Here is a 25,526-nt window from a genome sequence, read left to right on the forward strand (position 1 = left end):
ATGTAGAGCCTGACTGATGATATGGCTTTGAGGCTGATTCTGATAGCTCTAATTAAAAATACAAATGAAATTATATGATTAAAGGAAAAAACGTTATTTGCTAATCTGTCAGCATCAGCATTTATTGGGATTGATAAATGAAAATTAAAAAGTAAAAAAGAGACGGGAGAAATAACCATTCAACCATGTTATGAGTGTTGATGTGTGTCCACCAGAGGGCGCTCTGAAAACATTCCGAGCAGAGGTGGGCATGTAAATAAATAACTTCACATAACCAATGTGAGGTTTTTTGTGCATGACAGAGAAAAATATATTGGCCATTGGAATATCATTGGTACGGGTATCAGTAAAAATCATTTGGGCTTCACAAAATTCATGATAATGTCACAAAAAGCTCTTTTTGAACGTTATGTTGTGTAATTATTTTATTGTCTTATTTACACAGATACCAATATCCTGTATGGGATATCTGAAGTAAATGAATATCAACTAACAAAATCAGTCAGGCTCTACTTCAAGTTGTAGTGTATAGTACATGAATCAATGACTATGAAGTAGTCAGTTCACTGTAGCATGAACTCAATGAGTAACTAGAACTAGTAACTAGAACTAGTAAAACAATAGCACACGCTTGTAGAAAAAAAAAAAGTTGGATTGACCTTTGTGTAATTTGTGTTCTGTTGTGTCTGAGAATGAAAAGATAAAATTCATGTTTTTGTGTCAAAATCTGTTTGTGTTTATGATTGTATGTCTACGTGTGTGTGTTTAAACCTGTACAACATATAAGAGAAACCAGAAGCAGATGTGAATCTTTTCCGACAGGTCGTTTTTGAAGCTCAGTGAAATAATCTGGATGAAAGCCATCTGCTCCCCCACAATTAAAATAATTAGCTGGAATAAATGTAACTCTTCATTCCACTCTGGTTTCCAGTGTTGCACAGCTTCTGGTCTGCAGTGTGGATGTGCTCACAGGAAGGTCAGGTTTTTCACACATTCCCCTCTCTATTTTCCTTCCCCCATCGCAGTTTGGAGACTCTCAGCAGCTTCGCCTTGTGAGAATTTTGCGCAGCACTGTGATGGTGCGGGTGGGAGGAGGCTGGATGGCACTGGACGAGTTTCTGGTGAAGAATGACCCCTGTCGAGGTGAGTTCAAAGGTTAACTTTGAGGAGTCACGATCCAATTTTGTTTAAAGGTCAGCTGTTGTACTGACTTTCACTTTCTTTGTTCGCATGCGATGAAAGAATTTGATTGTATATCATTGTTTTTTACTACCCACACATGGAGGATGATGATGATCTGGATTAAGATTACTGTGTATTCAGTGATGTTAGCTCAGTTATTGAAACATGAAACGTAACTACTGTCCAATGTCTATTTATATAGGCCTGTTTGAAATGGCAACTTGGAGCTTAAAAATAGAAGATATATCACATATATCGATAATTCATGCAATATATTATATTATATTATATCTTTACATAATATACTGCAATTTTCTGAGGGTTAAAATGAGTTTATTTTCTTTTGTTCCCGCTATCTCAACACTGAATGCTTGAATGAGATAACACAGTTAAATCATCTGTCAAAAATATATTTCATATGTAAGCATATTTTTATTAACAGTGCTGCCTACATATATACTTATATATACCATAATGCGACCCACATTTAGCTTTGGTACTCCGACATGTTTCTGCTAGCATCTGTATTAATGATCAATTTCTGTTTTTCCCACTAAACCCGCCTCCTGCTCAACATGAACATTTCTTCTAGTGCATCACCACGGGAGCAAAATGTTGCGCTCGGAATCAAACTCTTCAATTACTCAGTCTCCTATAGGTTGGCAAATCTCAAACTTTCTCACCTTGCTCCATGAACCCACCAGTGGTATGTGTGTCTGCACATCCGAGCTTGTGTTGGTCCTGGTGTGTGCCGTACTGTAGCTGCGTGTGAGCGCTCAGTGTGAAAGAATGTCATCCTCGGAAACCGGCTCCACCTGCAGTCAGCTGTCGTTCAGCTGCGGCTGGTTTTCATGCATGCAGTTGTTTGTGGGAATCACATCACCTTCGAGCACTTCAGCACAATGAAACTGGCTCATTTTACTCGCGCCGCATGTCATAGGGAGCTCTGAGTCAAGCTTCTTTTTACAGTCCAGGGTTCGAGCTGTGCTTATCTGACTGTATTGCCTGGTAGTATAGGCTCCTTCATAGGGGAAAATGGTTACATTGCCTCTATGAAACACACGCCACAAAACCGAAGCAGTATTTCTTACACCATTTACTTTGTTTGACAGGGTGGCTTAGTGTTTAAAACTGCATGCAGGTCTGTTTGTTTTCAATGTAACCGTACTGTTTAGTTTATACACTGTAGTTTAGTTTCCTATAATTCTTCTTCTTTGGTTTGTGAGAGTGTTTAGACTCACTTTGATTTATTTTAGTTTTCTCGCTGTCACTTATTCCACTACCGTTGCAACAGGAACTGGACGTCTGTTCAACAGTATGGATGAGATATGAAACTGCATGAGCTGTTTTGTTGTTGAGTCACATCATGATAACATTTCATTGGTCTGTTCTTTGGGGTCGCCTGGAAATTGCTGTGTAGTTCAGTGATGATTATAAGAAAAATACATTGGTAAATTTCCAATTCATGATATTACCGTTAGAAGCAACAGATTTCTACACAGCCGGGAATACAGCTTAGCATGCAGTGTTGTGCACGACAAGACATGCACAAGTCTGGAGCCACCCCTCATTTCTTTATATTTTGCATCGAAGGATCCAGAATGTTTGGTAAATTTTTGAAAGTGGTCTTGAGCAATAGTTCTTCTGGGTTTCTGGAGGTCTTTCAAAATGTTTCTTTGGACATTGGCTGCTTTTTCACTCATTTTTATTCTGACCAGCATCAGAGGAATGCTTTTTGTTTGTTAAGATGAATAACACCGTCCTGTGAATCATTAAAACATAAATCAAGGCACTTTACGCAGTGTTATCTACACACAACAGACAATCTAGCAAAGAGCCAGTTTTAAATGGTATATTTAGGTACTTGGTTACTAAGAGCCTGTTGCAAAAACTCATGTGGCTGTCAGGATGCAATTTTTAAGAATAAGGAACAGAGAAGAGGCTGATGCGCACCAAATTAGGCAAGAACTGTACTGAAAATAAGTGGCAACATGTCTTAAGGAGTGATAAATTTAAATTTGAAATTTTTGGTTCAAATAGTGATCAATATGTACTGAAGAAGTCAGGACAGACACAGCAGTAAGTGTCTGCAGCAATCTGTAAATCTCAGTGGGGTTCTGTCGTGGTTTGGAGCTTGGAGTCAGTGGTGTCGGGGATCTTGTCAAAATTGTTGGAATCATGAACAGAAAAAACTACCATTAGATTTGGATCCACATACATACAATACCATCTGGAGAGGATCTGACTGACAACAGCGTCATTTAACAGGATGACAGTGATCCTGAGCTCACAGTGAAACACTGTCTGTCATGGATTGGGCTCCCTTGAGCCTGAAGCTCAACATTATTATTGTGCAACAAAATGCAGCCAACATCTAAAAAAGAAATTTGAATATCCTTCAGTAAGATTGGAGAGCTATTCCTGAAGACTACTAAGTATCAGAAACTATAAGAAGCCTTTCATAAGAGAGTTCAAACTGTGCTGAAGAATAAAAGCTCATTAGAATTGTTCAGACTTCGCCTCATATACTGTTTTCCCATTTACTCTCAGTCTGCATGTTTTAATAAATCTCGGCATCTCTTTCCCATTTTTCTGGCACAATATAAAGAAATGAGGGGGTGGGTTGTTAACTCACCATCATCTTAATCACCATTAACACAAAAATAACAGTGACAGGTGTATTTGTGCATCATGGCTCATTTTGAGTGTCTTTCTTAGCTAAAGGCAGGACCAATGTGGAGCTGCGAGAGAAGTTCATCCTCCCAGAGGGAACCACTCAAGTGATGGCAAGCTTCCGCTACAGAGGCCGGAGGTCTCGGCCTTCATCTCGAGGAGCTTCTCCCAACAGATCCACCTCCAGTCAGAGCCTCCCCGTCCCCATCAACCCAGCAGCGACCAGCACACCCAAGGTGAGAGGCTACATCTGCCATTAGAGCTGGCTGCTGCCTCATTCTGTCTCACCCCCAACCTCTCCACCACCATCATGATTTTCCTCTCATTTATCTGCTTTTTAATTTGTTTTTGTTTTTTTTAATTACCCTTGCAGAATTTGGTCATTTTGTTGTTTGATTTCTGTGTTTCTTCCATCTAGTGTTCCTGATAGTTTTTGAGTTTGTGAATCCATTTCTCTGTCTTTTGATTTGCCGTTGTTCCCCAGAATCCCCAACACATAACCCGCAATTATGATAAACCATGGCTTACAAACAGCAAACCCTCCACTCCTCTTAAATCATCAGACTCCTTTGGGAGCCAAGGTTCATCCTCAGAGGTATAGTCATAATGCAGCACATGATGTGAAACACTTCAGATATATGACCCAACTGAAATCTATTGAAAAATCTTTAAAAAAAAAAATTAAAAAAAAGAAGAAGCAAAAAGTGCCTTTTTGTAGATTTATTTCTGACTTCATTGGATTTGAAGATGCAAAATGAGCTTATTAGATTTTATTTGGGTTTGTAACCTTTATTTTTCTTGAATAATTGGCTCAATCACTAGCTCTTTTCTTTCCTAACCTTTATTTTTTATACCACCACATCATGTACAACTTCATATGTCGCCTCTGCATGTCATTAATGTCTAATGACGTATTGCTCTGCTGTACATGAATTCATACTAACTGCATCTGACAGATACACCTCAGTTATGGGAAAAATTATGATTTTACTAAAATGTTTCTTTTTTTAAAAATAAGAATTAAGACTAATTTTTATTACATATACATACTCAAGACTTTTATTTTTAAAAATTTGGTCTTCTATTTTTTTTTACTAATAATTGCATCTGATTACATTTTAATAAAAGTTTGTTTCTTTCGCAGAGTAATGCGGTTCAAGGCAGCAAATTGCGTTTGCCTGGGTACCTGTCCGGCAAAGGATTTCAGTCAGGTGAAGAAGGGAGCTTGATCAGTGCTGCTGTACTAAAAGCTCGAACGCAGGCAATAGGTGGTGAGTAGAAAGCATCATCTTTGCAACTTTTTCTCCACATCTATCCATCGCATTCACATGTAAATTTGAATTCCTTTTCAGTGTTTCTTAAAGTGTTTCCCGATTTTATCTCTCTAGAATCGAGAAAAAATTCCAGCCGACCAGGAAGTAAAGCCGGAAGCAGAGGAAGCAGTCGCAGAGGAAGTGACGCCTCCGACTTTGACATCTCAGACATCCAATCCGTGTGCTCAGATGTTTCCGAGACGGTCGGCGACTCTGCCAGAGCGACGCCACGCTCCGCGTCCCGTCAACACGGAGGGAAACCCTCTAAGATCCCCACACCTCAAAGAAGAATGACCCCTACAAGCAAACTGGCCAAGGGATTGAAGCGATAGACAGTGGCCTTGAAAACAAACAAACAACAAACCCAGGAGCTATTTGCACCCTAAACACATAATGGACACTGGAGATGTGTAACTTAAAGAAAAAAAAGTAAAAAAGACTGCAAATGTGTCACGTGTTATTTAAATTCTTGCAAAGATGTAAAATATTCTGTTAAGAGGCAATATGGTTTAATATTTTGTGAGAATGGAAAGTCAATGGCCTTGTGTATTTGTTTTTAATGTATTTTATTTTTTGTGAAAATATGTCAAATTGTTTTTATTGTACTTTATTTTTATTTATGCAAATCCCGAAGAGGATTGATGAACACTAGAAAATCTGGGAATGATCAAGCCGAACTAACATTTCTACACTAATGAAGGGCAAAGATGCAGGATAGTGCTCTAAGAGTTACTGAATGTACTATTATTTATGTATGCTTTTGTTTGGAGTAGATGGTGCATTATGGTACCGTTTGACACACTGCGATTATCTATTTAAGTGCTATGTTATACTGCCAACATGCATTTAAAGGGCAATGCAATATATTACAATAAACCCCACTAAGCACTGCAGAAGCCTTCGAAAACCCCTATTTAAGACAAGTAGCAAAAACCTCGTAACCATGATGCTTTTATGTACCCGTTTGTCAGCAGCTGCAGCCCGTCTTTTGTTTAACCACCTCACAGCAAATGAGTACTCTGACCTCGAAGAGGTACCACTTCATGTAGACATTCTCTGTGCACCCATGTCAATGTATGGTTAATTTCGGTAGAGCTGAAATTGTTACTGTAACATTACTTTGTAATAAACCTGCTTGCAGAAAGCCACCAGAGACTGGTGTGCACCACAGAATTGCCTCTGTCTCCTCTGTTATTTTTAGCTGCATGGGCAACTTCACAATGGCCCTGTAGCTCTGATGTTGGTCACACCACCAGCCAATCTCTCAATAGCTGTCTGAAAGATTTCCCTGAATAGGCTCTGGCCTCCCCGCAACCTTGATTTGGATAAGTGAAAGAGACTGGATGGATATTTCTCGTCATCTCTGTTTGTCTGTCAATTTTTTTTTACATAAGCTGGAGAACTTGGGAAATGGGAACTTGTTTTATTAAGCAAAAACAGAACAGTTTATGTTTTGTTTTTTTGGGGTTTTTTTTCATGTGTTGCAGGTATTTATTGTATGCAGTATAATTCAGCAGTGTTTAGGTGCAGTGGCGGGTTAGATTGAAGGTGTGATCTTTTCTACATGGAATGTTTGCAGAGCGTCTTGTGTTTAGCTGTGACATACTGCATCTTTCTCTCAGAGAAACTGATTTTCCGAAGGCAAATCACTAAATTCAACTATTTTTTAGCATAACTGATCAAAATTTTGATCAAAGTTCAAGGACAGGATTAGTTTCCAACACTGAAGCATCATTTCAGTAGTTTTAACTTGCATGAAGTATGCCTGCACCTCTTCAATGTGGTGACGCAGGGCTGTTTAGTCGTCTTAGGTCTGGCTGACGTATGAGAAGAGAAGGATCCTCTGGGGACCAAAGGTGGAGTGGAGCTCAGGGGTTCTCAGGGATCCTGTGATTGAATGATCCTCCTGCTCAGCTCAAACACCGGCCCTGTGATGGCACTTTAGAACGGTTTAAATCCACACACCAGAAACTGGGAAAGATCCATCAACGGGAACTCCCAGAAGCTTCACAGGAATATGTAAGTAATTCTAATATTCCATACAGTTTTCTTAACTTTTACATTTAATACAATTTAAGGAGGTAGCAGGAAAGTTTTAAAAGCAATAAATGATATCAGGTTGTTGAGCTGAGGACATTTTAATTGGATCAGTTACACATGTTATCTAGTTTTGTAATCATAGTATAGGTAACAATCTAGGTGCTTAAACTGCAAATCATTTGCGTAGGCAAAGCTGTAACTACAGCTCATACTGAAGATAATCTTGCAATAAAACATAGTCAGAAAAATGCTTTCTTATTGGTATTATTATTACTCTTAGTTTCCTTCTATTCTTTTGATATCTTTAACCTTTGTGCATGGGTAGGGAGTACTTTTGGAAGACATCGGAGGGTTTCACAAAGCCTATATTAACATAGTGTGCGACCTGATCTCTTAGAATTATTGGTTTGTTTAATTGCTGTATTACAGGCACTTATAATTCCAGACATCAAAAAACTGAAAATGCCAGCTCAGAAAAATATGCTGGTGTTTGTGGCTCTCTTTTCTCTTTTGCGACTGGCCCAGTGTCAAAAGTTGCCAAGTAAGTTTGCATTTTTTAAATGCGTAACCTCATATTACTGCCTATTTTCGAATGTATAAAAAGAACAATTTTTTATGTATCATAACCAAATGTAGACAGGTGTTGGTTGATTGTGTGGGTGCAGCTCTTGTTATACATGATGCCATCTAATCTCAGATCAGCCCTTTGTGGTAAAAAAAAGTAAACGGCAGTTATAATCCTAAATATCATATTAAGAATTAGTTGTTTTTTTCTTTTTCTTTTTTTCTAAACGGTAGCCCACTACTGTATTCTGACCAGCAGATGTCACTGTTTGTCAGCCCAGTGCCTGGTCCAACAGCTGCTCCATGCCAATATGCACAGTAAAAGGTGTGCAGAGGTCAATCTAGGGTTAAGATTTGCACATTAAACTTTGAACTCCTGCAGCAGAGTTACGCTATCACTAAAAAACAGTTATCGTTGTGTTTTTATTTCTTTTGATAGAAAACAGAGCAGCAAAAAAAAAAAAAAAAAATGAGAGAAATCAGGAACAAATGTTTTGAGGATTAGATTACTATTTGGAGCCAAAGAGTGTGCAGCCTGAAACATTTTTTTTTTTTTACATTTTCTTAGCTATGGTGTCCTGTTCAGTATCCACAGATTAAAGTCACAAACAAGCCAATTCACATAAAAATAACCTGGCAACAGTGTTTTCCAAAAAATCTAAGGCTAATATTTCTTAGCAGGTGTATATTTAGGTCACAGTGTCTGTAATCATAAACATTCCCCAGCTTTAATCTGAACATTTACAGGAAATTCTGCAGCAATGCTGATCTCATTCAGAGTGCAGTACAAAGCATCCAGTGTTTAAAATTTAGTGATTAAATTCACCCATGAAGGAAAATAAACAGCCTTGTTGTGCTAATGGGTTTAATGGATTACCTCACTGATTAGATGGCATTAATAACAACACTGAGTAATGCATCTATCTAATAAAAGTCGGTGATATCAGCAGTGACGTAAGATTCAGAAATAGTCCAACACCTTTGATGCTCAACCAGTTATAAAGCAAACTAACCTGAGTGTTTGTGCTGCGAGGTTTTGACTTACTGGAGGAGTTTCATGTGCCTGACTCAAGAGGAGTGAGGAGGGTGGACGGCTCTCAACCTGAGGCAGTGGCCTACCGTATCAACCCCTCCATCCATCTACAGAAGTCCATGAGGTACAGATCTGCTAAACCTCACTAGAGCTTAGAAATAATTAAAAACTAGCTTAAGAGCACTCTGAGAACTTCCCCCGAAGGTCTACACTAAAACTTTGATGTTTTATGTTGTTTTATTATAATATGAGGATGTCAGCCTCCTCTTATTGGCTGATGTCTGACCTTTGGCCTATGACCTTGAGGCATTACATGCTGACTTTTAATTATCTTTATTCATATGACTGGAGCAGAACTGCCTGAAATCTTTAGCTTCTATAAGCTGTGAAAACTTGAGAATATAAAGATATAGTTATCCGTGTGCGATTTTGCCAAACCATAAGGCGTCATTGTGAAATCCTAGGGCATCATGCTGACAAAATAAAAAAGTTTGTTGTACAGCTCTCTTCATTCCCTTTCATATAATATATTACTTGATACGGATCTCAAGTGGTGTAACCAAGGTGTGTGTAGGAGTGCACACTGAATATCAGGTGTGGTCACAGGTGCAGCAGAGGACACCTCTGATCACACTGCATCTGGTCAGGAGTGCAAACGGAGCTGAGTCCTTTAATCTTTCAAGACTGGTGTTAAATTTCTCTTTGTTGAACAACTTAACACTGACAACTGTGTTGTGTCTGCAGTATGAACAAACAACTGTGGTGTAGGATTCTGGTACAGGTGTCACTGCAGGTCAAGTTCCCACAGTAGAGCTTTTTCACATCAGAGAATTTAACTTGTCACAGTAGGAAAATCACAGGTGTTAATGATGGCTTCGTTTTGCTCAGAGAGGGAGGTCCTGCCTTTGTGCAAGTTCACCGTTTAAAACATCTGTTTTAAAAGCTTAGCAACATCGATTGACACTTTATTATGTAGAAAATGCATTTTAACATTTTTTTTCCTTTTTAGTTTTGTGCAGACTACAGCTGTAGATTAGCTACCAAGCTAACTTTGGCACTAGTGATATATAAAACTCCACCACCACCATAGTTCAAGTGTCTCAGTTTTTACTTCTTCATATAAAATAAAACTATTAAATTCCCAGAATTTTTTTGCTGATTTTTGAAATAAAGTACCCTCTGTTTAGTCACCCAGCCCTCTAAACCTGATTCTTGTGCCACAGCGACGTGTACCCAGATGGACTTCCCTCCGACTACTCGGTCATTGCAACATTTAGGGCGACCAAAGACACTGCCAAGGAGTCCTGGAACCTGTGGCAGATCAGTGACCCTGAGGGACAAGAGCAGGTTGGCCTTCGGTTCCAGGGTGATACACGTTCCTTAGACTTCTTCTTCACAAGCCCCCATGGGAGCCAGATGCTGAGGACCTTCCATGGTGTGGAGAAGGTCTTTGATGGAGAGTGGCACAAGGTAGGACTGAGTGTGAAGGGCAGCCAGGTGAAACTGCTGATAGACTGTGAAGAGATCAGAGTGGAGTCCATTGATGAGCCAAGGCCAATCATCCACCAAGGATATACCTCCATTGTAAAGCGTGCTGCAGGAGATCGCTCTGTGTCTGTATGTTGACACTTTGCATTTGCAATTATCTTAACTAGTCTTTGTTTTGATTTTTTTTATATAGCTTTATTTTCTCATATTATCTTCCGTTTCTTTCAAGGTGGATTTACAGCAGATGGAAGTGTCATGTGACCCAGAAAAGGCCTATTCAGAAGGTTGCTGTGAGCTCTCGAGCGTGGTGAGTCATCCATCTAACATTACTGCATCTCTGTTTTTAGTGATAGGTGTGGAGTATGTGTGGAGTCACATGGTTACCTATATGTCCATTGCAGTGTGGAGGATATGCAGTGATCGGCCTCACAGGGGGAAGACCCTCTTGCAAATGTATGCATGGGCAGCCTGGCATCCAGGGCGCTCCAGGACCAAAGGTGAATGTCATTCTGCATGCAACTGGCTCAAGTTGACAGACAAGTTGAATCTGTCATGCCATATTTTTTATTCTTCTGCAGGGTCATAGAGGCCTTCCGGGAGAGGATGGAGACCCAGGGAGACCAGGGAACTGGGTAAAAAATATACAATATTCCATGAAAGCGTCAAACCTCACTGGATGAATGCATACTGCAGTATACAATACATCACGTATTCTCAGCATGAGCAGAATCTTCTTCCTCTTGCCGCTCAATAAAGAGTTAAGCTGGCTTGTGGGTGAGGGAGACTGTAAAACTTTCATTCGTGAGACAGCAGCAAAGCTGTGGAAAATGGCAACAGAGGCACAACTGAGAGACGACAGGATGGAAACAGATCTGGAAGCAGAAGCGCTTAGCGATAGTAAACACGGGGGCTCCATTCACAGTTCGAAAACTCATGTTGAAGAATCCTAGATAAACATGAACCAACATGGATGCGACAATAAGCTGTTGTTGTAGCTCTGAAATATGCATTTACATCTTAAAATTTAGGCGCTGTTGTTTTAGAATACAGGATTAAACTCAAACTGGCAAACGATCACAGGATTTGTAATGGTTTTGCTTTCCCATTTGGAAGAAACCGTGCCAAACGTAATGAATCCCACACACAGGAAAACAAGGCAGTTGAGCAATAACCATGCCCTCCAAGTGCTTGGTAATGAGTGGCATTAGACTGCTTAACTCTTGTGTAAAAATTGTCAAATGTATTGTTTCTCTAAAAGGCAAATTCTTTTACAAGAGGAGGACTGATTTGGGAAAAAGAGAAAAGGTGTCAGAAAATTTGAAAGATTAAAGCATTAGGCTAACGGAGCCAGTTATACATGCATCAGTGAATGAATAAATACTCTCACTTTTCTATCCTTCAGAGAGCTGCAGACGTGATTATTTCCACTTTAAATTTATGACTTGTTAATCTCTTTGATGCTTAGCAGTCACTGTTATTGGCACGGATCAGAAAGTCTCTGAACATGTGTTTAAAGAAGGAGCATTTTTTTTATACTTGTGCGTCAGTTTGGCTTTTTAACATGCCCTTTGCTCTCAAAGAAATCTCCCATGCTGCCTGAGTGTCGACTCACATACACTTAGAGCACATTTCCAGAAGTGTACATGCTACATTATTCATGTCCCAAATTGCGGCTGTAGCGCCTCTGGGAATAAACATCTGCCTTGTGTAAGTGGTTAGAGTTTTGATCTCCTGCTGGCTTGTGAAGTACACAACCCCAGCTTGATTATCTCCTTCCCTGCTGGCATCTGACGAGGGCATTTCCTGGCACAGAGGATATGAACTGGCCATCTCAGGTGGTGGGTGGTCCTTTGCTCCTCTCAGCCTCACTGCCTCTGATATGTCATAAAGTTCAAGGTCATGCCTCTCGGCTCACTGTTTAGAGGTTCAACTCCATCCAGCTGAGTCTGCGTAAAGACAGCTTTAAGTGAGATAGACAAATAAACTGTCACGACAAAGGCATCCTGGCCTTGCTTAATGTGTTTGCTGACTTAGTGAAATGCAGCCAATTGGGAAACACTTTTCCTTCTACTACTAAGGAACTCAGCATCTGTGCAAACAACAGTGATCCATGTTATACCAAGCTTTCCTAAATAGTGCTAGTGTATATTTTTCATTGAAGTGACTAATATGAGAGCGCTGACATTTACAGTATTTAAACTTATTTGTATTCTCAGACTAGTTTGACAGTAAGAAAAATAAATAAACTTGTTCCAAATGGTAAGCTTAATACTTGGAAGTACTAGCCTTGAAAATGTTAGCTTAGCATTAGATGGTCTAGTCTAAGATCAAAAGATTAAAAAAAATAAATAAATCAATGATAAAATAGATACTACACCTATCTATTACACATGAGCACCAAATGACTGATCTTAAAAGAGACTAACCAAGTTTTTCCCACCTCTCCCACCAGGTCAAAGTGGGCTAAACTAAACTCACTCTATTCTGGCTGGGGACTAATTTTTAGAGCAATAATGTGACATTTTAGGAAATATACTGTCTCATTTTTTTCTTTCTGCTTGGAATTAAATCAAAAGATCAATACCAGATGAATATAGAGACACGGTTAACAACTAGATAGCCAGCTTTTTCTCTAAAACACAAACAAAAAGGCAAAACAAATCTTCCTTTATTTGCCAAGAACATTATTTACTGTGTGCTGCTTTTATGTTTGTCTAAATAATTTGCTGTGACACTGTACAAAGCATTTGTCCCACTCTCTACTGAAAGCTATTTTCACCAGCTGTGCGTCTAAATATCAGCTCTAAAGCTAAGGTATTAACCTTAGCTTTAGAGCTGATATTTAGGCCAATTTGTTGCATAATAATAATAATAATAATAATGTTGCATAATGGAAAATAAGCAAAAATAATGCAAAAACAAACAACTGATTATATGGTAGACTTTGCAGTGTTTTTAATCTTATGTTTTAATAATAATAATGGATTGGATTTATATAGCGCTTTTCAAGGCACCCAAAGCGCTTTACAATACCACTATTCATTCACTCTCACATTCATACACTGGTGGAGGCAAGCAACAGTTGTAGCCACAGCTGCCCTGGGGCAGACTGACAGAAGCGAGGCTGCCATATCGTGCCATCGGCCTCTCTGGCCAACACCAGTAGGGTAAAGTGTCTTGCCCAAGGACACAACGACCAAGGACAGAGAGCCCAGGGATCGAACCGGCGGCCTTCCGGTTACAGATGTGATTCTTAACCCCTTGAGCCACGGTCGCCCGTTATCATTTTGACACAATGATAATGGTTTTGCTACTTTAGCTAATGGTGGGAAAGGGAAGCAAAGAATTGTATTTTTATTTAAAATGTGTTCTGCTGCCCAGTGGCATGGTGGCTAGCACTGTTGCCACACAGCAAGAAGGTCCTGAGTTCCTTTTCTTTCTGTGTGGAGTTTGCATGTTCTCCCCGTATTTGCGTGGGTTCTCTCCCGGCACTCCTGCTTCCTCCCACAGTCCAAAGACATGCAGTTAGTGGGGATAGGTTAACTGGAAACTCTAAATTGCCCATAGGTGTGAATGCGAGTGTGAATAGTTGTCTCCATCTTTGTGTTAGCCCTGTGACAGACAGGTGACCTGTCCAGGAGGTACCCTGCCTCTCACCCTAAGACATTGTGGATTGGCTCTAGTCCCCCCACAACCCTGAAAAGGATAAGCGGAAGTGAATGGATGGATGTTTCTTTCTCTATTCTAGCTCTGTCTTACAGTGGCCAAATGATCATTTTGGCTACTCCATTTAGGGGTTGCCACAGTGGATCATCTGCCTGAATCTCACCCTTTCCCTGACTCATCTGTCACACCAACACTCTGCATGGTCCCCTTCACTACATTCATGATTCTTCTCTGTGGTCGTCTTTTTCTCCTCCTGCCTGGAAGCTCCATCTTCAACATCCTTTGTATAGTATATCCACTCTCCCTCCTCTGCACATATCAAAACCATCTCCGCCTCGGCTCTCTAACTTTGTCTCCAAACTGCTCAATCTGAACTCTCACTCCAAACCATATATGACACCAGCTTGAAGATCTTCCCTTTTTCTGTCTCTCTTGCTGCTGTCCTTCTGCCCCAAATCACCCTGTCACTCATCTCTCTAGCACTTCACCTTTCCTCCTTGTGTTTATTAGGGATGAAAGTCTGAAGTGTAAGAGACTCTTAGTCTGATGTATCCAAAGTTTAACGACAAAAATCTTATTAACTTGTAATCAGTGAGAACAGTCACCGTTAATTAAATTTTACGCTGCTCCCCGGGCCTTTCACCAACAAATAGCTGTTGTGCAAGAAGTCTTGCTTTTGATTAAGTCAAACTTTATTTTGCAGGGCATAAGGGGGAACACAGGAGATTATGGCAACATTGGCAAACCAGGCCCAAAGGTGAGATTTGTCTTTAAACGATCCCATCAGGGCTGCACTTCACTTTGGCTCGTTCTCAAGATTCATTAATGAAGCCTCATGTATGCATGTATGTATCCTCAGGGTGAAGAAGGAATCAAAGGCGAGAAAGGAATGAGAGGACCCTGGGGCCAAGTGGTAATTTATCATTTTCTTTACCTCAGAATTTTACAAATGATGATGAATATTAATGGGATGCTGTGTTAACAGGGAGACAGAGGTCCCAAAGGGCTGAAAGGATTAAAAGGGGCAACGGGCTTTACGGTAATAACCCTTTTGAGTTCTTGCTTTAATTGGCAAGCCACTTAATGAAGTTATAAGTTTGTTGTTGTAGCTATATAACTTTATAGATGACTCAAAGAAATTAATGTTGACATTTGACTGTAATTACAGGGAATTCAAGGACCACCTGGAGACATTGGAGAGACTGGAAAATCGGGAGAAGCTGTAAGTTAACCTTTCAGGCCCAGTGGTAAGTCCTTAAGCAAATCATTATATAATTACTGTATAGCTAACATTTTGACCTCCTTGAAGGGTATTAAAGGCATCAGAGGATATGAAGGGATTCCTGGGTTTCAAGGAGTTAAGGTATTCAAGTTTCCTGACAGTTTACTTAATTTTTCCCTCATATTATATAATCTGAAACTGTTATGTTTTTATTTTTAGGGTGAAAAAGGGGCTTCTGGTGCAATAGGGCGACCTGGGCTTAGAGGAAAGCAGGTGGGTGGTTGTGGGATTCCCTTTTCCATGATCCATAAAAAAACACTCTACAGTCTTTGTGCGCTTCCTTCAAAATCCCCTTATGTGAGCATGAAGGGCGCGTAAATCATTTTTAATGTTGTAAAACACTGGAATAGAGCTATGTTTTTGGCTTATGTGCCGTCTCCATAAACAACATTAGTTCATGTGGCTGGATTTTGGCTGAGATCTGAGGGCCTGAACTATATTAACGTAAGCTGGTGAGTCACTGGAAGAAGGGCTTGAACTGCAGCGATAACCTACATGATACCTACACTGCATGAACTATATGAGGGCACGTCCTATTAATTTACTACTGAAACAAATGTATTGCAGATAAAGCAACATTTTAACTTATGTCACTTTGTATGATGAATTTACAGGGCATTGTGGGAGATCCTGGAGAAAGGGGAACTCCTGGACTGAAGGGGGGACCTGTAAGTCACAGATCAACCGTGGGGATATATTATTTTGCTTGATTAAATTTATAACAACATAATTTTGAATTCTTATGAGTGTTTTTGTCTTGAAATCTAGGGAATTCAAGGACCTGTGGGCAGAGCTGGCACCATAGGACCAAAGGTAATTCACTGCCAACACACTCAGCGCATCACACCCGAGGGCTCACTTGCACTTGCAAAAATAATATGTCTCCTTAGGGCATTATTGGAGATCCGGGCTTACCTGGCAGAGATGGTGATCCAGGAATAGAGGTATTATATTCTTCTTATAATGACATGTTTATGTAGAATTTTGGAAGCAGTGCCCATTTATCATTATACTGTAAATGTCATCTGTTCTCTACAGGCTTATCAAGGACCACAGGGCCTCAGCGGAAAACTTGGACAAAGTGGAGCAAAGGTAACTCACTGATATTGTTAAGTTTTGTAAATAAGTGTAAAATGTAGTTTTTTTGGCAGATTAATATCTGGCCATTTGTTCCTTTTACAGGGGGAGAAAGGCACCCTGGGGCCACCAGGAGAAATAGGTCCCAGAGGGCAAACTGTAAGTCACATTTTCAGGCATTTCATTCACCAAAGACAGCACATAATCCATTTTGTTTGTAAAGTAGTTTGCCATCCTAAAGGGAAATGACAAAGAATAAAGCTGTAGCTTAGGTTGGTTAATAAATGTTATATCCTCTAGGGCCCCAGAGGTTACAAGGGTTCTGCAGGAAAGCCAGGAAGACCTGGATTTATTGGCCCACCTGGACCCACTGTAAGTGCTCCAGATGACTTTTCTTAACTCTTCCAAACACTAGTTCATTTTCTTCGAGCTATTAAACCATGTCATCTTTTTACAGGGACATGTGGGCATGCCTGGAAAACGAGGGCCCAAGGTAATACATCCCTATCCATTACCCATTTGAGAAATAAAATGAGGGCAAAATTACTGTTAATGGTTCAATTATAGTGGCTATTTGGGAATCATTTGCTGGGTCAATGAGCCACATAGAATTTAAGATTTACAGATGGATTCTCTGTCCAAACCAAGACATTTTCCTGGTTTGGAAAGCAACCTTGTATTTAGGTAACAATGGTAGGTCCAATTAGATACTAGACAGCACTTTTTTATAATGTTGTATAAACCATCCCTAATTTCGCTGCCCACTAATGTAACATAAGTTGGTAGAGTTCGAGGAAACAGTTTAATATGTCAAATCAGAGGCTGCTGCTCAGGGCATGTTGGCTCAGTGTATTTTTGTCTCTCCATATGGACAGGAGGTCACTAAAAGTGCTAAACTCCCCCACAGGACCTGCTCTCAGTGTTTACAGTACATCCCACACCAATGAAAAGGGGAGATATTCATGCAGAAACCACTGTTTTACTTCACATGAAGAAGAAAAACAAATAATTTATGTAACAAATAAATCAATAAATGAAAAGTAATTTAAAATAAAGCATGTTCAGAAGTGTTTTCAATTTGCAAACATGACTTTCGCATATGGGTTGGTAAAGGTCAGCATGGATGGACATATGGTATTAGAATGCATGCAGGAGATATGCTTATTGAAATATTTCATAGCTCTACAACTGGATCATCTCAGCTGTCAGCCCACAGTGGATGTGGGATGAACACTGGCAAAAAATGATAGAGTAGAGTAGCTAACAGTGTTGGACTTTAGTGTATGGGACTAACCTGCTAAAGTATGTGTGGGACTGCTCAGTGTGAATGTGATCAATATAATGAACCAAAATAATTGCAAAAAATCATGAAAATGTTATTTTTCTTTTGCCTTGTACAGGGTGACACGGGAATCCAGGGTATTAAAGGAGTTAAAGGTGTACAGGTACTGCCTTACTTATCTTTTCCCTGTTGCTCAACATATTCATTTTTTCTATCTTAACATCAAATTAATTTTTTTTAAAGGGAGAACAAGGAGTTAAGGGCCCAGCAGGACAGGTGAGATTTCATACATGAGACTGTATTTGTGTTTTTTTCTTAACGATAAATTGGAGCATAATAATTATAACACCGACTAATGATTAAAAGTCTTGGTGTACAACATTCATTTCAAGAACAAACTGATTTAAAGAGTTCAATTGCAGTTACAGGAAAAACGTTTTGCACGCTGTGTAATTACTTGAAGTTCCAGACTCAGTGTCATCTAAGTGAGAGAGAATTACAACGAAAGTTTTGCACTTCTTACGAGTTTATGCATCCATATTACCCCTTAGTGTGCTCACTGTGCTGCTGCTTGTTTCTAAGAATTCTGAAATTTTAAAGTGCATTGTCTACAATTGAAAATTAAAGGTTTCTCAGTTTGTTGAGTTCCCATAGTCTAATAAAGGAGATATGGAAATAGCTTTAGTTTGTCACAAAATTGAAGTGAAATTAATTGTATTCATTGAACACAATTCTGAACATGATCTACTAAAGACCAAGTTATGTGTTCAACATAAGTTGCCATAATGATCTAGCCAGGTCAGGTCACCTCTGTGACACTGAAAACTCCCAACTCTAGGCTCGACCTACTTTGCTAAGTCATTAATCTTGCTTTCTAGTACACTTTTCAAGGTGTTCAAGCCAAAGTAAGAAAAAAATGGATAAAACTGAACACTGTTGCTACTTTTCTTAAGCAAAAGTCTTCTCCAATGATCACATCAAGAGCACAACCTGCAAAGAGCTCGGTGGTAACAAAAAAACACTTTAATAAAACTTGCTACAGTGTTTAAATGCCACTTGAGAAGACTTAAAAATAAGAATGATGTTACTGGAATTGCACTTTGCAACACGTCCTCGGTTTACAAATGTCCACGGAGATGTTCCACAACACATCTGAGACTCTGTTCTGCCACAGATGAGACTTAAGTGGAAATAATGGAACTGCTCAGCAACACCCAAACTTCATCCCAACCACAGATGGTGTAGGGAGTATCATGATTTGGAATTGTTTTGCTGCCTTACCTCTGAAAGACGTGCAGCCATTGAGATAAATTGTACAGGTGAATGTGAGGGCAGCATCACATAGGCTTAGGACAATACCCCAAAGCACACGAGTAAGACAGCACAAGAATTATGGAAAAGGGGGAGGGGAAACAAAAAATCCCTTTTCTGATTTTGATTGCTGATCTTGACTCAGTTGAGCTTTGGCTTGACTTGATGAGGTCCGTTCCATCAAGAACAATCCAAGAAATGTTTTGAAAGACTTATTGTAGGAGCAATGGTCCAAATTTCCTCTTTATTGTTGTTCAAGACTCATAAGCAGCTGCAGGAAGTGTCTGCTGAAAGGAGACACTTCCTGGCCAGTAAAGGAGAATGCGCTGAGTGATTACTCAATGCGTTGAATAAAGGCATGAAAAGTACAAATGTTTCTGTGTTATTAGTTTAGATTGCAGCTATAACTGTGATTAGAGCACATTTTAGGAATAATCAATTCAGAATTCCTGGGAATTCCAGAGGGATCACGAACCTTTTTTCCGTCACTATAAGCTGTCATTTGCAATCAACCCAGTTCTCCGATTTAATATATCAGGCTAGTTGTGATTAGTTGAGTCACTGAAGAGAGGAGTTGTGCAGGTGTGGAGTTTCCTAACACTATAATATTTCTGCAGCTACGGCGATTAGAAAATCCGATCGTCACATGATACGAATCCATTAAATAACATTCCAAACATATTTAGAACATCTGTCAATGTGATAAGAACAGAAGCACAAATGCACTAAAATGAATTCTGCACATTTCTCAAAGCTCTCTGCCGGATTTAATTTCTATTTTCAAACGTCCATAAAAATATCATGTTTTTTTAAAAATATATTTATACATTATACTTCCAGGGCAGGTTTTGGGAGGTTGAAAGATTTTACTCTTTAAATGTCTGTTTACACTTTCTTTATTTCCTGTATTCAGTATAACATTTGTCCCTAAACCTATAACCATTCATATCATTCAGATTTTAAGCAGTTAATGCTTTCCATAAAGCTTGCATCCATGCAGAAGTGATTACATGTTGTATCCTGACGTATACGCTTGCTCCATCCTTAATCGTGTCCTGCTGATGTTGTTAACATCCTGTGTAGGTTGGAGACAGGGGTAAGCAGGGTCCTCGGGGAGGACGAGGGAAGCGCGGGCCTGCAGGCCCACCTGGACGTTCAGGTCCTGTCGGAGTCAAGGGTGTTCGAGGTGAACTTGGACCAGATGGTTTTCAGGGGCCGCCGGGTCCCCCAGTAAGTAAAATACAAGCCTCCGGCTTTTTTTTTTTTTTGGCTGATACAAATAACATTTAAATGCTTACAGTATAGAGTAGTACTGTTTGTATTTAGCTCTGTAACTGACATGAAAAGCAGTCTCTACTATAATTGGCACGTCATCGTTCTGTGAAAAATGGCACAGAAAGCGCAGAGTAATCATTTGCTCTAGTAGTTACACTGACTGGCACACACAGTGTTTGGTAACAGCTTTGGTGTCAAGAACACATTTAAACAGTGTCTCATTAGCCTGCAGTTAGTAGTGAGTCACAGCAAGAGTTTCGTTTAGTGTGGCTATAAATCCATAATGAGCCTCGGGAAATATTGTTGGCTTTGTTCGCTGCATTTCCCTCAGAGAGGCAGCCGTTGCTTCAGCGTGCCCCGTCCTGTAATAATCCATTTTACATGTCCCGTGGTTGGAATCCTTCCAGTGATGGATGTGGTAATGATTTCTTACACAGGGTCCGACCCTCCCTGCTCAACACGTGATTGAGGTTTGTAAGAAAGTGGTCCTGGAGCAGATGTCCATGTTTGCCAACTCAGTGAAGAGGACATGTGCTGCTGTCTGTCCTCTGTACGGGGATGTTCCCATGGGTGCCCCTGGTCCCCCTGGACAGAAAGGACCCCCCGGACCACCTGTGAGTTTTACACTTTGGGTGTTCACTGTTCAAGACATATCAGTCTACACTCTAGGAACATTTACTATAAAAAAAAAGAAAAAAAATTTGCACATGTCCTGTGCAGACCTTTAGCTTAAACACACTGTCAGAATCCAAGTACATTCTCCATACATTGTTCATTATTGTCTGCCTGGCTGAGTAAAATGCAAACACATTGCGAAGGTCTGGACTGGACTAAGAGAGCTGAAGTATTTGGCAGAAAAGCTTGGAATGAAAACATTACAATTTTCCACGTCTCCATGAGGACAAATAAGGAGTCACAGACTAGACACTTGGTCTGTTTTGCATGGTTTTTGGAAAGTATCAAGGCTGTCCTTGGATTAGAAAGGCTTTTCCACATTATTTTACAGTGTAGAATCAATTCATGTCCCACAACTCCTAATCACAATAACTCTCTGGCTGATAAATGTTCTTGAAACCATGACTATATAAAAATATTCCTCTATATTAGATTTTGGATGGTAAGCCTGATGTTGTGGCGTTTGGTGCTAAAACAAGTGATGCACCAATAAAATGCAGTGTTTTCCCATCAGAGTATTGAGTTATCAGCCAAATAAATCTTTTCAGACTTTTTGTTCAGAGCTGGTTAGAGGTGAAACAGGACTTAAGTGGTGGCCAGGTTCAAGCTGAAAACACTCAAAAGATTAACAATGTGTTTTCCTGTTGATGATGTTGTCAGGGGGATCCTGGTAATCATGGCACGGAAGGAGAAGTGGGCCCACCGGGATTCTACGGAGAAGCTGGAGAAGCAGGCCGAAAAGGAGAAGCAGGTATGGATAACAAACAAGGGAGACTGTATTTATGAATACAGTCTAATATACATGAAAAAATAATAACTAATCAAGGTTTATTTTAGGTAGAATACGTGCTGGAAAGAAGGCTATGATATCCTATACTTAAACAGACATCATTTTATTTTTTGGCCTCTTACCATCAGGACAAAACCCCCCAGAAATACATCAGTACATTATGAATGGAACGCTTACTCAAAATACATGGTGTCTGACTCTTTTTCAAGTTCTTCAGGGCAGCAAATTGAGCTGCGCTGCATCACAGATTTTGCACTGTCGTAGAATCATGTCCCAAATGGACACTACTGAAAAAGAAATCTCTTGAGTCTTTTAAGCGTTCCACCAGCCCAGCATCTACCTGCACCCTTCAAGGGCTCAGGGTCCAGGTGTGCTCTGTGTGATCATATTTTTGAGCAACATGATGATGTCATAATATCTGATATAGATAATCAACATCAAGTTTTAGCCGTGTGCACAGTTTGGTTGCTCAGCTCCTGGTCATGAACGTGTACATTTTCTTATTTATGGTTTGAGGCCTGAGTGTGATGTCACGGTCATACCCCTGCCAGGCCAATGAAACTGAAGAATATTTATAAGGTGTTTTAAACATTAATTTACCAGTGATCTCAGTAACACGTATGGTGTTTAATCAACATCAACAGCTTGGTCATTAGTAGAGTTCAGAAAGGAACTGAACATGATTTCCTGAAATATAGAGTTTGAGTACTAAAGTCAGAACTCTGGCAATTACACTCCAGTTAAGCTACATAGCGGCATCTAGATGCTGATGGTGGCAAAGATGAAGCATGTGTAGACTTGGATGAGGATCTCTGTCTGGCCAAGATGAGGTGGAGATGGGAAGAATGTCACAGGCTGGGTCTCCGACCCAGCACTCTGAGTTTTCTTTGTATTTTTTGATATGTTATTAGTTTGTGTTATTTCCTATTTGCCTTTAGTTTAGGCAGTTATTGTTCCTGGGTTTTCTATGTTTTGGGGTTTTCTATTTATTTCATCACGTATTAGGTCTGTTAAGTTGTGTTGTCATTTCCTGTTTTATTCTGACAATGTCATGTGTTCTTTGTTCATTGTATTTAGCTTTCTCTCCTGGTCCTGTCATTAGGTTTATGTCTGTCAGCTGTTTTCCCCCATGTGTCACCACTTCCCCTGATCACCTCATGTCTGTATTTAAGCCTTTTGTTTTCTTCATGCCATTGTCAGTTCGTCTGTTTGTTCTCACCAGAGTTACAGTCATAGTCATAGTCTTAGCCTGTTTATTTTCCACCTCGGTCATAGTTATAGTTTTTGGTCTTAGTACCTTTAGTGTTTTGTTTCTTAGTGTTTTGCCAGTTCAGTGTTTTGTTTCTTAGTGTTTTGCCTGTTTGCTTTGGTCTCTTGGTTCATTTCCTGCCGTCATCGCAATAAAGGTTCACTTTTCTGTTAATCATTACTATTCCTCGTCATCATCTGCTTTTGGGTCCTGTTTCCGCACACATCGGCGCACCCCGCCGTGACAAAGAAGCTGGGTCACACACAGAAGTGAGGCTAAAAGACAGAGTGACAGAAGAGTACTGAGAATTAAAGGGAAAGAGGCTGATTGGTTCATATGAGGCAGCCAAGAAAATGAGTGGACCAGAGTGATGACTACTTAAGTTTGAGAGCATGGCGAAGCGGAAATGATGTAAAGAGTAGTCTAGCAGCCCAAACATATAGATCTTTCTTGAACTCATGCATCTGCGTGTGTGTTTTGATTGCAGGTGACAGAGGAGAGCAAGGTGATAAAGGAGCCAAGGGTTACGGCCTGCCTGGTAATACTGGAGACCCTGGACCAAAGGGTACTTTTAACTTTTTTTTTAACTGAAATTAAGGCATCAACTGATGTCGACATCTTTGCTAAGCATGTTCAGCTTATTCTTAGTTTTAAATTCCAGGGAAAAGGGGCTGGTGTACAGTAACATGAGTACTTCTTGGACAGAATGAAACGATTTTTCTCTGGAAGTACGCTGGTCTTGGAATCTGCACAAGAAGCATTACTCAGCTCACTGAGCAGACTGCACGAACTGAAGACTAAACAATATTTTTGACTCCGTCGCAGGTCAGCGTGGACGTCCTGGCAGAGCCTTCAATGGCCAGCCTGGAAGGCAGGGTCAAAGGGGGCATACGGGCCGGCCTGGGCTCAGGGGCCATCCGGGTCTTAGAGGACCTCCAGGTGTGTGCGTCACCTCTGGGTGTGCTCAGCTGAACTCCACTGGTGGGACACCGCAGCCAGCAGAGCGAAGGTTGAGGAATCAGCCATAGATGAAGAAATATAGATGTTCAATACTGACCTTAAAGGAATAAAACATGCATGATGTTTGTTAGAGTCTGATACGATACATTTAAATTTAATGTAAATATGCAAATCAAACGTGAACTGATCGTGTGAGAACAAAAGTGGTGCAAAAAATATATTTGTAAAAAACAAAATTACACATCTTTATAATAAAAATCCATTTTTGGTAAGAGAGCATGTTATTGTGTGTGCAACAACCATGTAATGTTTGATGGTTGCTAATAATTGCTAATTAATTCTTAATCAATTGCTACACTGTGCATGTATTTTTGTAAACTGGCACTGGATGCTAGTGTGACGTTAGTGTGCTGCACAAATTCCACAACAGTACATTCCCCTTCAGTAATATCGGAATTGAATCTTTCCAAAAGTCTGGAAGAGATTTATCTGTATTTTAATATTATTATTATTATCATTGCTTTAATTGTCTGGGTCAGACGATGTTACTAAATGCTTAAAGTGTTCCAAAAGCAAAGAGAAACATTCTTGGTGTTTGGACTCGGTGAGCAACATGCAGTGTTTGAATAGGGTGCCAACTTGGAACGTAATATCAAGTTTGGGTTTTTGATTTCTTGTGAATAATTATTACCTTTGTTGAGGGGTTTTGCACTGCATTCACAGATTTTCCTATCTCCAAACCCTGTAAACTGATTTACAGCAACCATCACTACAGCAAGTAAGTACGAAGACTCTGTAGTCTTATTTGAAATAAGAAATCTGTGATTGTTCATTTTGTATTAGACATGGAAAAATGAAACCCCAATTAAAAATGTATTTTTAACTCTGGATGGGTGTTTCCAGAAACTCCTCGAAGCAGAAAAATCCCACACAAAGATGCACTTACTGAATTTTCTTATAACATTTGCCAACAGCCATCACAGTCACCATGATGCATTTTAATAAAATCGGGTGTTGGTGTACTTTTCAGCCTTTTGAATTTTACACATCTGTGAGTCCTTGCATTCAACGAGCAAAACGTTTCAAAATCCTACAACAATGACACAAGCTGCAATGTTTCCTACAGAGTAGCTCTTTAACTACTGTTACAAAGCTTTTGCTTCACAGCAGTGCAGCAGAGTTGGCTCAGTCTCAGCCTTTTGTGGACTTTCCAGCTGAAAAAGGTGCTGCTTAAGTGGAAAGGCTCTAAATTGCTCGCGGGTAAGAGGTGCTGAGTCTATCTATCTGTATTTGCCGTGTAGTTGGCCAACGCCCTACGCGGGGCATTTCCCTGCTTTGTGATCCATTCATGCTGGAAAGGTCCCATTAATCCTGCAGCCCACAAAGGAGTCAATGAGTTGAGAAAAAAGATTTCTTTCCACTGTCCAAATCTGATGAAGAAAGAAGAAACACACGTGGAACGCTGTGTGTGGCTCCTCTCAGTGTCTTATGTTTGTCTCCTCTGCAAAGCCCATCAAAAGTAGATGGTCATCCTCCAGACTCTCCGCGACTGCAGCATCATGTGTGCCATGCTGCTTTGTTTTGCACCATCAAAGAATGCTATAGCAATCTCTGTCATGGAAACTATTACTAATCCATGATTATCCTCCGAGTTTTCGCTCTGTGC

The 25,526-nt window shown here is 40.0% G+C and overlaps 2 protein-coding genes across 15 annotated transcripts in view; both read left to right on the forward strand.

Annotated features, from left to right (window-relative positions):
- Positions 1–6,341, forward strand: part of dst (dystonin) — a 103,821-nt gene extending 97,480 nt beyond the window's left edge. For 10 of the 14 annotated variants that reach the window (XM_082556447.1, XM_082556441.1, XM_082556445.1 and 7 more), the window contains 6 exons: positions 1,026–1,143; positions 1,775–1,840; positions 3,901–4,091; positions 4,340–4,450; positions 5,000–5,126; positions 5,244–6,341. In XM_082556447.1, the coding sequence (XP_082412573.1) occupies positions 1,026–1,143; positions 1,775–1,840; positions 3,901–4,091; positions 4,340–4,450; positions 5,000–5,126; positions 5,244–5,500 (870 nt within the window). In that variant the 3' untranslated portion in view covers positions 5,501–6,341. The remainder of the gene's footprint in view (positions 1–1,025; positions 1,144–1,774; positions 1,841–3,900; positions 4,092–4,339; positions 4,451–4,999; positions 5,127–5,243) is intronic. The other 4 variants (XM_082556448.1, XM_082556449.1, XM_082556446.1 and 1 more) reach the window with 2 other exon arrangements.
- A 1,329-nt stretch (positions 6,342–7,670) lies between these two features.
- LOC309720825 (uncharacterized protein) lies at positions 7,671–23,998 on the forward strand (the record flags this gene model as incomplete). The annotated part of the gene is made up of 26 exons (XM_082558002.1): positions 7,671–7,749; positions 8,806–8,929; positions 10,029–10,422; positions 10,523–10,600; positions 10,695–10,790; positions 10,872–10,925; positions 14,663–14,716; positions 14,819–14,872; positions 14,945–14,998; positions 15,128–15,181; positions 15,269–15,322; positions 15,401–15,454; positions 15,856–15,909; positions 16,010–16,054; positions 16,132–16,185; positions 16,280–16,333; positions 16,424–16,477; positions 16,619–16,690; positions 16,776–16,811; positions 17,719–17,763; positions 17,844–17,876; positions 19,995–20,141; positions 20,624–20,800; positions 21,522–21,612; positions 23,388–23,465; positions 23,726–23,998. The coding sequence occupies 26 exons, from the start codon at positions 7,671–7,673 to the stop codon at positions 23,926–23,928; spliced, it is 2,292 nt and encodes a 763-aa protein (XP_082414128.1). The 3' UTR covers positions 23,929–23,998.
- Between the last annotated feature and the right edge of the window lie 1,528 nt (positions 23,999–25,526).

Source organism: Aulonocara stuartgranti, assembly GCF_965226115.1.
Source record: "Aulonocara stuartgranti genome assembly, chromosome: 13".
Taxonomy (NCBI): Eukaryota; Metazoa; Chordata; class Actinopteri; order Cichliformes; family Cichlidae; genus Aulonocara; species Aulonocara stuartgranti.